This window comes from Podarcis gaigeae, assembly GCF_964106915.1.
Source record: "Podarcis gaigeae genome assembly, chromosome: 5".
NCBI lineage: Eukaryota > Metazoa > Chordata > Lepidosauria > Squamata > Lacertidae > Podarcis > Podarcis gaigeae.
In genome coordinates this window covers 94,935,942-94,948,086 of record NC_139681.1, presented here as the reverse complement: position 1 = coordinate 94,948,086, position 12,145 = coordinate 94,935,942, and the positions used below count along the sequence as shown (strand labels likewise).

General features: G+C 42.2%; 1 protein-coding gene across 1 annotated transcript in view; it reads right to left on the bottom strand.

Annotated features, from left to right (window-relative positions):
- The window catches only part of LOC310844919 (cytochrome P450 2C8-like), a 41,096-nt gene extending 29,913 nt beyond the window's left edge, over nt 1-11,183 (bottom strand). Inside the window, exon 1 of the mRNA XM_083739669.1 lies at nt 10,875-11,183. Within this exon, the coding sequence (XP_083595795.1) occupies nt 10,875-11,042 (168 nt within the window). The 5' untranslated portion in view covers nt 11,043-11,183. The remainder of the gene's footprint in view (nt 1-10,874) is intronic.
- Nucleotides 11,184-12,145: the final 962 nt, after the last annotated feature.

Here is a 12,145-nt window from a genome sequence, read left to right as displayed (position 1 = left end):
TTTCTGAACCATTCTCCCTTCAATCTCTAGATTTGTAACTGTATTAAGCTTTTGTCTCTTTTTCAACTGCCAGGCTAGCAGTTTCCCACACTTATTCGCCGATTCGAAGGATCTTTGTTTCATTTGTTTAATTTTCCATTCCACCTCTTGATTTATCAATTTTGAATATTGCGCCTGGAAAAATTTCACTTCTCTTAGCACATCCTTCGACTTAGGCCTAGATCTTAATTTTTTCTCTCCTTCTCTTATTTTCTCCAATATCTTCTCCTTCTTTTCATTCCAGAGCCTTTTCTTAATCGTGTTTTGTTGTATTAGAAACCCTCTCATAACTGCCTTGCTTGCGTCCCAGATTGTTCTTTTTTCCACGGTGGTATTCAAATTTATCTCAAAATAGTCCTTTAAAGTTTTTTGGGCCTTCTTCACAATCTCCTGATCTCTTAATAAAGTGTCATTCATTTTCCATCTAAAGGAGCCGGTTGTATTAAGTCTCAATTCCACTTTCAAAGCATTATGGTCGGAGCAGGTTTTTGGGCAGATTTCCACTTTTCTAGTCTTAGGTGCCAGTCCTCTAGTTGTCCATATTTGGTCGATTCGTGTCCATGTCAGATGAGCTTCAGAAAAGAAAGTCCCTTCTTTCCCTAGAGGGTTCTTAACCCTCCATATGTCGACTAAGTCCATATTGTCTGTCATTTCAAAGAAAGTTTTAGGTAGTCTGCCATCTTTCGATATGTTGGCACTTTGTGACTTATCCATATTTACAGACACAACCCCATTCATATCACCCAGCATAATGATGTTACTATAGTCCAAATAATCCAGCATAGTCTCATGCAGCTTCCTGAAAAATTCCAACTTTCCCTCATTTGGAGCATATATTCCTAATATCAAAAATTTTTCTCCTTGTGCCTGTATTTCAATCGCCAAAATTCGGCCATGTTCATCTTTAAATAAGAATTTCGGTGACAGGCTCTCCTTTGCATATATCACCACTCCTCTTTTCTTAACTTTGTCCGAAGAAATAAATTCTTGGCCTAGTCTTTTATTAATTAACACTTTTCTATGGAGCCTTGTCACATGTGTTTCTTGTAGGCAGATAACGTCCAATTGTTCCTTTTTCAAAATGTGAAAAACTTTCCTTCTTTTTTCCGGGGAATTTCCGCCATTTATGTTCCAACTAAGAAGCTGCAGAGACATCCTGAATCAATTGACGGGTTCTACAATGGGGTATCTAAACTTCCCTCCGGTCCCGGAGGAGGTAATGCTGGTCCAGATCCAGGTGGTATAACTCTTGGAGGTGGTCCCAGTGGTGGTGGAGGCCAAGAAGCTGCAGCTCCTTTTAGCAGGTCCTCCTCGTGGTTGTGTAGGAACTTCTGCTGGTCTTCAGGTGATTTAATTTTTATTTTCCTTCCTTTGTAAGTAAATGAAAGTCCTTGTGGAAACTGTTGGTTTCTGCTTCCTTCACTGAGCAGCGAAGTGCTTGTCACAAGACAATGTTTACATTCCGCAGTCAAGTGCTGTTGGGTTTTCTCACGGGAAAGGAGACTGGATGTGACGTACACTGGTTTCCTGTTTTTCACTGTTCTTTGCAGTTCAGTGTGATTCTCTCCGTGCTTTAGAGGAGAGAGGATGCCTTTCTCTGCTCCGGCAGAGGGAAAATGTTTTTCTGTAAATTACCAGTTTTGAAGTGTAAATAAAGTAACATAGAGCATGTTGGCACGTACTTTTCATCATTCCGCTGTGCACTGGACACTGCTTATCTCCATCATTTGGTTCCGGGCCCAGAAAAACGCAGTGTTTTGAGAATGGACTCCAGAAGTCGGGCTCCTGGCAAAGGAACAAAGGAGCAAAGAATTGGAGTGCCGGCAAAGGATCGGAATGCAGAGGGCCGGATCGGACGATATCTCTGCGCGTCAAGATGATTTGATGAGGTATGTGCTACTGCTCCGGGCAGCCTGCCAGCTTCTAATTAATGGCTTTATGGCTGGACTTTGAACTTTTATAGCCGGTTTTGCCGTGGCACAGGCAAAAGGCTAGAAGGATAAATTTTTCCTATGCTGGGGGAAATCGAAAGTAAAGCAGCTGCAGCAGTGTCGCAGCATGAATTTAAGACAGCAGAGAGAACTTTCACTTTTGAACTTGCCTTTGGAATGCGGTTTGAAGCAGCTGCAGATAAGCAAAGCAGTTAAGCAGAAAGGCACAGGTTCACAAAGCAGAGGCTGTTTTTGAATTTGCTTTTGGATTGAAGCAGCTGTAAACAGACGCAGCTTGTATAAAGCAGCTTGATTTAAAGCAGCAGAGATGACGCAGAAGGCTAATGCCAGAGTCATGATGGCTAGCTGCAGAAGGCTGGATGAGGCAAGTGGGGAATCTGATGCCAATCAGCCACATGCTCAGCTCAGAGTAGCCTGTGATACTGCCATGATTCAGAATGAAGCGGATCGCCGGGGTGCTAGCTGCATCAACAAGGGGGAGACTTCACAGACGTCATCCCATAGTGCAGTGGAACCACCAGATGGCGCCAAAGCTTTGAAGGCAGTGAAATGCTACACGTGTGGACGTCTAGGCCATATGAAGTGGGAATGCAGATATCCCAGGGCCAAGACAGAGCAGCGCAGCGAAAGCTCATCGCGTGGAAAAGGCCGAGGCAAAGGCAAAGGTCCGGTGTCCAGGACAACGCAGCACAAGGCAATGGTCTCACGCTTCACTCCAAAGGTTGCAGAGGTCCAGAAGACGTCTAGATCTTTCTTCGTTGTTGATTCAGCGGCGACCCACCACATGTGCAACGATAAGCGACTGTTCGTGTCTTTTACACCGCAGGAAGGTGCGATTCACCAGGCGGATGACCACACAATCCCCAGTAAAGGCTACGGAACTGTTGTTCTTCACAGTTTGGACTTATCGATACAGGATGTGCTTTATGTGCCAGATGCCAAGCATAATCTGCTCAGCGTTGGACAGCTGAATGAGCGGAAAATTGACGTTTCCTTTAAGAACAAAAGGTGCATCATCACAAAGAAAAATGATTATGTATTGCATGCTGAATATGTTGATCGTTTGTATGTTTTGTATCTTGATGATGTTGTGCAGGATGACACTTGTTGCATTGCAGGTTCTAACAAAAGTTTGCATGCAGAATGTATTCACGATTTTCATCGAAAATTTGGTCATTTGCATTTTGAGGCAGTATCTAAAATGCCTGCCTTGGTTGAAGGTATGACTATTAAACCCTGCAGGTACCACATGAAGTGCAAGGCATGCGCAGCAAACAAGGTGAAAATGGCTGCGAAAGGTAAGGTGTCTAGTAGGCAAGCTACAGAACCATACCAGGTTGTTCATGCTGATTTGGTTGGACCACTAGCGCCCTCTTTGGGTGGAAACAGGTACTTCATGGTTCTCATTGATGCATTTTCCAGGTATATTTATGTGTACAATCTCAAGCAGAAATCAGAGGCTTTTCCAAGGTTCAAGGAATTCTGTGCTTGGTTGGAAAATGTGCATGGTAAGAAGGTAAAGACTCTTTTCAGTGATCGCGGGGGAGAATTCACTTCTCAGCAGTTTGAAGCTTTTCTGACTGAGAAAGGAATTCAACACGATTTGTCTAGTCCTCGCTCGCCATGGCAGAATGGACTTGCGGAACGAGCAAATCAGACATTGCTTCAAGGGTTAAAAACCTTGCTGCATGATGCCAATCTTCCAGAGAGTTATTGGGCCGAAGCTCTCTCATGTTTCACTTACAGTTATAATCGCAGGTTATCTTCAGCGATTGGTTGTACCCCCTATGAGAAGATGTTTGGCAAGAAGCCATACATCAAACACATGAAAATTTTTGGTTCTGACATGTGGGTTCACTCACCACAAAGCTCCAAGTTAGACAAGCGTGGATTGCATGGTATCTTTCTAGGTTATCAGAAAGGGTCTTACAGAATAATGATGACTGACTCTAAGGAAATTAAGCTCACAAGAAGTGTTGAGTACAATGCCAAGTGGGGGGAGAATGTGGGAATTTTCCAATGTTATCCTGATGACAGTGATGAAACTGAGGATAGTCAAAAGCAACCGCAACAACCCACACCCACTGATGAAGGTTCTGATTATGAGTCTGAAACTGAATCGGGTGATTCAGAGGATTTCAAGAGTGCGAAAGCCTCTATGCGACCCTCTGAAAGCTCTGATCAAGAATTGGAGGAACCATTGTTCACAATAGGTCACTTTTCTCCTAAGAAGGAAGAGGAGAGTATTGAAGACTTAAGGCTAATTCGTAGGTCACAGAGAGCGACAAAAGGCAGACCTCCAAAGAGATTTGCTGATGAGTTTGCTAAGATAGCAGTAACAGCTGTTAAAAGCTCCAAGAAGGTATTTGAACCTTCAAGTTTCCAAGAAATCCAGGATTTGGATTCAAAGGAAGCTGAGCCATGGTTAAATGCCATGAAGGCTGAGCTTGATTCCTTGGAAAGGAACAAAACATGGGACCTTGTTCCAGTAGTTCCAGGAATGAAACTGCTTGGAAGCAAATGGGTCTTCAAAGCGAAGACTGATCAAAATGGCAAGATAGTCAGACACAAAGCCAGATTGGTAGCCAGAGGTTTTGCACAGGTACCAGGTGAAGACTATCACGAGACCTACTCACCCACCGTGAGGTATGAGAGCATTAGGCTTATGCTCAAGCTAGCTGCAGAAGAGAATCTACACATTAGTCACCATGATGTGAATACAGCTTTTCTGTACGGATCTCTAGATGAATCACTTTATATGCTTCCACCTGATGGCGTACAGGTAAAACAGGGATTTGTTTGTGCTCTGAAGAAGTCCCTTTATGGTCTCAAACAAAGTGCACGGTGTTGGCACACAAAACTCACTGAAGTATTGTTTTCTCTAGGTTTTAAGCAAGGGAAAGCTGATCCATGTGTATTTGTCAAAGAGGAGGGGCAAAAGAAACTGTATTGTTTGTTTTATGTTGATGATCTTTTATTCTTTTGGAAGGATGTCACAATGTACAATAATGCCCTAGCTCAATTGAAAGAGCACTTTGACATGAAAGATCTTGGTGAGGTAAACAACTACCTATCTCTGGAAATAGAGAGAGATCAAGATGGTAACATTCTAATACACCAGTCACGTAAAATTGCTGATGTGTTAAGCAAACTAAACCTGATGGATGCTAACCCTGTAGACACACCGATGACAACAGGTTATCAGGTAGATGACACTGGAGAAGCATTTTCTGATACTACACTGTACAGAAGTGTGCTAGGCAAGCTAAACTTCATTGCCAGATGTTCAAGACCTGACATTGCTGTTAGCTGTAATTTGCTAAGCAGACAAGTCAACAATCCTACTGTTAAGGATTGGAAAGCTCTGAAACGCATAGCGCGGTATTTGAAAGGCACTATGCATTACAGACTGAGATTTAACAATCAGAAGTCTGGTGGTCTTGAGATATTTGCAGATGCAAGTTTTGGAAGTGACACTACAGACAGGAAAAGTACGTCTGGAGTTTGCTATAAGTACAATCAGGGTCTATTTGATTGGTCATGCAAGAAGCAAACAACAGTTAGCTTAAGTACTTGTGAAGCTGAACTGAATGCACTGTCTTATTCACTTAAGGATTGTGAATGGTTGTTACAATTGTGCAAAGACATGAAAATTCCTGTCAAATGTCCAGTCCAGGTTTACCAGGACAACAAAGCATGTTTGGCTTTGCTGAATTCTGAAGGTTGTAAGCAAAGCACAAAGCACTTGCAATTGAAGTTGCAACATGCTAGGGAACGTATTCAAAAGGGACTCGTAACGGTGTCCTATATGCCAGGTAATGAAATTCCTGCTGATGTATTGTCCAAGATTGTATCAAGGGATCAACACTGTACCTATGTGCAGACGTTGGGTTTGTACTGATATTGTACGAACACGCTGCCCAGTGATGTTCACAGAAAGGGGGAGGATGTTGGTTTCTGCTTCCTTCACTGAGCAGCGAAGTGCTTGTCACAAGACAATGTTTACATTCCGCAGTCAAGTGCTGTTGGGTTTTCTCACGGGAAAGGAGACTGGATGTGACGTACACTGGTTTCCTGTTTTTCACTGTTCTTTGCAGTTCAGTGTGATTCTCTCCGTGCTTTAGAGGAGAGAGGATGCCTTTCTCTGCTCCGGCAGAGGGAAAATGTTTTTCTGTAAATTACCAGTTTTGAAGTGTAAATAAAGTAACATAGAGCATGTTGGCACGTACTTTTCATCATTCCGCTGTGCACTGGACACTGCTTATCCCACCTATAAGGAATTCCGTTGTGTCTCAACAATTTAGTCAGGTCTATATAGGTAGTCCTAAGTTCCAAGAGATATTTGGGTATATCTCTGTAAATTTCGGCCCTTTTGCCTTCTATCTCCAAAGATTTCTTGAAATGTAGGCCTAATATCTTATCCCTTTCTTCTCTTGATCTCAGAACAACTAAGCAGTCTCTGGACTTGTCTTTCTTTACTGATTTTCCCAGTCTAAAGGCTGTCACAATTTTAAAATCCTTTTCTTCTTCAATTCCCCAGAATTTGGAGAACAAAAGTGTCAAAAATCCCTCTAAATTGTCTTGCTCCAGTTCCGGGATAGCCCTTATCCTGAGATTGCTTTCTTTACTTTTCAGTTCAACCAATGACAGGTAGGCTTGTTGTTCCCCTACCTGTCTTTTCAGAGGTCTTACTTCTCCTTTAATTTCATCAACCTTTATATTCGCCTGTTCTGCTTTTTGGTTGGCTTCCACAGCTAATTTGTAATTTTCTGCCGTAGCTCCTTGCAGTTTCTCAATTGCCTGAGTGTGCTGCGAAACCTGTTCAGTTAATTTGCCAATAGAGGATGTAGCTTGGTCAATTTTTGATGTTTGATTATCCACTTTTTGATTTAAAACTGCCAATTGTTCCAAAATTTGCTTCAAAACTGTTTCAGATCCTCCAGTTGCCATATCTTCTGCAGCAGGCTGTGCAAGTTCCACCTCCTGTGCTGTCAGCACAGTTGGGACGGATGATCTGCGGTGATGAGTTAAAGTTGTTTGCAAGAGTTGCCCAGATTTTTTCTCTTTTTCTTTATCTTTGGCTTTAGCTGCTCTTGTTCTCCCTGTGCCGCTCATTCCACACCTGCCTCTGTTCAAGGTCAAATGATCTTTTGTCCCATGGGAAAGACAAGTCCAAAGTATAAACAAATTAAACCACAAAAAGTTTCAATAAAGCTCAATTCCCAGGCCACTATACTTCCACAGTCCTATAGGGGGAGTATTTCAAAGTTTCAAAAACGAAAGGAACTATTTTCCGCCATTGAAGTTCCTCTATTCCCCATGTTAAATTTTTGTAGTTCCCAAACACAAAAGGAAGGTTTCCAAAGCTTCCAATCTCTTAAAATCCAGCCACAAGGTGTCAAGATAGGTCCAAGCAACAATGTTAAACATTAATGTCTCAGTCTATGCAACAGTTTCAATTTCTGCAACAATGTTGTCAATTTGACAGCAGTTTGACAGTTCTCTTCTATACACTGGCAGCCCGATGACGGGGTTATCCCTTTCAACTCCGTTTAGCTCAAAAATAGGGGGACAGTTCCAAAGAATAAAAGTCCATAAGTTTCACAATTCTTTCCCTTTTATCCTCAAAATGCAAAGTCTATCAATGCACTCTTTCTTCCACTTTTACAGTCCCTTTTAAATACTTCAGCTCGTTTCAGAGCCCTTGCTTTGATCTAATTAGCAGAGTCGGGAGGCGGACTTCCTGTTACTCGCCTCCCGTTTTCAGCCGAATTTCTTCAATTTAAATTAAGAATTTAAACCCCTTACTCACGGGTATGTTGCTCCAATTCCGATATTTTCAAGAAGAAAGGTCAGCGCTCATCAGCAGCAGCAGCGCGGCTTTGCTTCCATGAAAAGAGCGATGAACTCACAGCGCCGCTCCCCCTTTCACGTTCCGGAGCCTCTTACGAGGCTCCTTCTCCGCTTCTGGGGGGGCTCCAGGCGCCCGCCGAGTCCCACGGCCGCAGGCTCGCTCTGCCTGCGGTTTTTCTTGATGGGTCTCCGCTTTGCCGCAGCGGACGACCCTTTTTCGCGGAGCCCCTCTTCACAGCGCGAAGAGGACCGCCATTGCTGTTTCGCGCCACCTCCGGAAGTCCATCTATAATTATATTTGTTTTTTATAAATTTGTTTTTTATAAGTGCTTCTGGTTTGAGTGAAAAAGATTGAATAGGGCATGGAGGTTAGTACCTGTTGAGAGGCTGCTGTGAATGAATCCTGTGGTCTGTCTTTTTTCTGTAATAATATTTTATTCTTTTTTCATATAGAAAGTTATATTTCTTAACCTTGGTAACCTCAAGGTAAGATTACTTGCAATGTGTTGTACATAGGGCTGCCTCTGAAGACAATTTGGAAACTTCAGCTAGTGCAGAATTCAGCGGCCAGGTTGCTCACTGGAACATCGCTCCTGGTTCGGCTGCACCAGCTACCAATTAGTTTCTGGACCCAATTCAAAGTGCTGGTTTTGACCCAGAAAGCCTTAAATGACTCAGGACCACAATACCTCAAGGACCGCCTCTTTCGATATGATCTTACCCAGACCCTGAAATCATCTTCTGAGGCCCTTCCTTGTGTTCCTCCTCCATAAGAGGTCCAGAGGGTGGCAACACAAGAATGGACCTGTTCTGCAGTGACTCCCCATCTGTGGAATGCTCTCGCCAGGGAAGTTCACCTGACAAAACCTTCCTTTTTAACTAGGCCTTTGGTTGGTTTCATTGACATCCTATGCCCTTTTAAACTCTGATTTTTTCTGTGGGGGCGTATTATTGGGTGGCTAATAATAATAATAATAATAATAATAATAATAATAATAATAATGTTCCAATTAGAAAACAATTGGAATATAGAAATTTTCCATATAGAAAGTTACATTTGTTACTCAACAATTATACAGTGGTACCTCAGGTTACACACACTTCAGGTTACATACGCTTCAGGTTACAGACTCTGCTAACCTAGAAATAGTACCTCGTGTTAAGAACTTTGCTTCAGGATGAGAACAGAAATCATGCTCTGGCGGCGCGGCAGCAGCAGGAGGCCCCATTAGCTAAAGTGGTGCTTCAGGTTAAGAACAGTTTCAGGGTAAGAATGGACAGGTTAAGAGGCTAATGATGGGAGTAAATTAGCCTCCCGAGTTTTCCCAGGGGATGGGAAAATGCAGCCTCATCCGCAGTTGACAATGAATCACCCCCGAGTTCAAAAGAAGGAGGGGGTGGGGGCACTGGACGGAAAGCCCTTGTAATGGTTATAGGGGTTGCTCGTGCGTAAGTTGCCGCTACTCCTGGCTAGGTTGCCTGGTTAAACCTTTTCTGTCTCGACAGCCCTTCACTTCGTGGCTGTTTCAGTCGCTAGCAGAATCCCTCACTGGGCGTTTCTTGAACCTCTTCCAGCAAAGAAGTTCTTTGACGCCAAGTCTCCGCCTACTCTCCCTGCACGGAAGTCTTCTGCGCAGGGTGGGTGTGGGCAGCGGAGGACCCGTGCTCTCCCCGCTGGTCTCCGGCAAGGAGTCCTGGAGCCCCCTCGCCGATTCCCCCATCTGCCCCCCTTTATCCCTGGTGTTACGCTGATTTCCTTCCCCAGCCGATGAGCTCCCTCTCTCCCTGCTGGGCCCTTCTCCAGCATCGCTTGGGAGCCTTGCCTCCGCCTCTGGCTCCGATGGCAGTTCCCTGACAGCCCTCGAGTGAGTTTTTGGATCTCCTGGATGCTACTTCTGATTGTGATCCTAGTTGCATTGCTCAAGTTAAATAATAAGAGAAGAGTAAATGCACATGTTTCGAGCGAATGAAAGGGTGTACTGATTGCTAATTAAATCGACCACTGAGAAGCTGAGTGACAGGATGAACTGAACAGAAGATTACATCAAAGAATCACAACTATGTCGGTATGTTGAAAAGGAGATAAATTGTGGAGATAACTCAGAGGTTATTAAGAAGAAAAATGATAACAGCAAGAAGATTGGAAGACAGGATTTGTAAAGGATAACAACAAAGAGATGGAAAGATGAGACTTGTGAACATCAAAGCAGCAGAAATATGAGATGATTGGACCCTTTCTAAGCTCGAAGCATTGGTACCCCCCAAAAAATTTTTTGAAATTCGGCTAAATCTTTGGAGTTTATTATGTATTGGTATAATTTAGAATTAATGTGATATGATTGGTTTGTTAACTGGAAATTTAATAAAAATTATATATAAAAAAAAGAACGGACCTCCGGAACAAATTAAGTACTTAACCCAAGGTAACACTATATTCCAATTCAACAAAACAAGTGATTTCCCACTCACCTAATATCAATGTTTATAACTCGAATTACATACTATTGCATTTTAAAGTTCCATCTTATCTAATTTGATCCTCTCTAACATGTTTCTTAATATATTCTGCTGTTTCTTACACTTTAAACCCCGCTGTGGTCTTTGCATATGGGAAATAACATTTTTATACAGACCGGAAAGGTTTTCTAATCTTCTTTAAAAGATTCTAAATTTGTATCTTTTATCAATTTTTGCCATCTCTGCATATTCCAAGATTTTCATAAAGCATTCTTCCTTTAAGGGTGTTCTCTCCTCCTTCCTCAGTTTAACAGTATACACTAAATATTTTTGATCTGTAGTTTTTATTGCGTATTTTCAACTTTTATATGGTTTTGTGCTTTTCAATATTAATAATAATACTATTTACATTATTACTATTTTTTGTATTGCTTACAGCTTCTGACAACGGAGGCTTATGGCATTTACCATTTTAACCCATGCCATCGTTGAAGCTGAAATATCACAATTGTTGGGGGAAATAGATAAAGCAATTGCTGGCATCAGACTGAGTTATTACTAAGCAATAAGTACCTGAATGAGAGTATTTTCATCAATCTTGAATCCAAACCTCCATATGGCTCCAATGAGAGGAAGCTGGAGAGGTCCTGGAGGATAATGCCTGCGTGACCAGAGCTGTTTCAGGTAGTGCAGAATCAGAAGAACCACCAGCAGAGCAATCAAAAGTGCCCATACCTCCATCCTTCTCTTGCTGTCTCTTTCTCCTTAATTTTTTCTAGGTTGCCTGGTCAGGTTCAACTTTCTTTCTCTAAGGAGTTTTTGCTTTCATCACAGACATCAGCAGTACTCTCTGTTTTTATATGCTGAGTTATTAAAAACAAATAAGCAACAATGGGTGCAACACCATTTGTAGGTAGCCTTGGAATGTGATACAATCAAACACTAATAAAATCAAAAGCTATAATCATTTTAATATGTGTCACGCGGATCTAATGAAGTGTGCTTTATATCAGGCACATTGAACTCCCAAGAGACTGTGATCTACTTCCAGTACCCCGAGGTTCATCTGGTATTTAATATGGGTATCTTTCCCTCTTATGGAATTGCTACTCCTTGTAACCTGTGCCTTGGGAAGGTACCAATCTGATGTAGGCGTCAATCAATCACATAATGTGGCTCACGTCCACCATTAGAATGGCAATTGCCATGAACTTTGGCGGAGCTAGGCCCCTTCACATATTTTATAGGGGCACTGAAGGGACCTCAGCCCATACTTCTTCACTCCTAGGTAACCTATTTCCTGTTGAGTGCAACAATAATAGAGAACCTTTTTTTCTGGACAGCCCTTTAAATGTTTTCTCATATTCATGAGGAAAGGAGTCTGTGGTCATCATGATAAGCATTGTTCAAAGAGGGAAGGATGAAACTATATTTTGACCCTTCTAGTATGTGAAGATGGGCAAGATGGGGATTTGAAGTCAAACTCTAGTTTAAGAGCAGTTTGTTTAGGATTTTCTGTTTTCTCAGTCCACATTTGAATATCAGATGAACATCAATCGAAAATAATTTATGTACAGAAGGAATGCTCCATAGGCAAGACCCCTTAACACACTCAGGTTTCCACTTCTTTCCACTCACATTTTTAACAATGCTAATGGATGGATGTCAACTCCCTTTAGCAACTAAATTGACTATGAGAAATATTTGGTGGGAATTCAATGCCATTTTCAACTGAGATTCAGGAAAAAAGATGCTGGTTTCCAGGCAAGAGATTAGTATTCACTCATAACATGGAATATAATGATTCCTTGGATGAGCAGTATTCAGCTTCAAAGCTGATACTT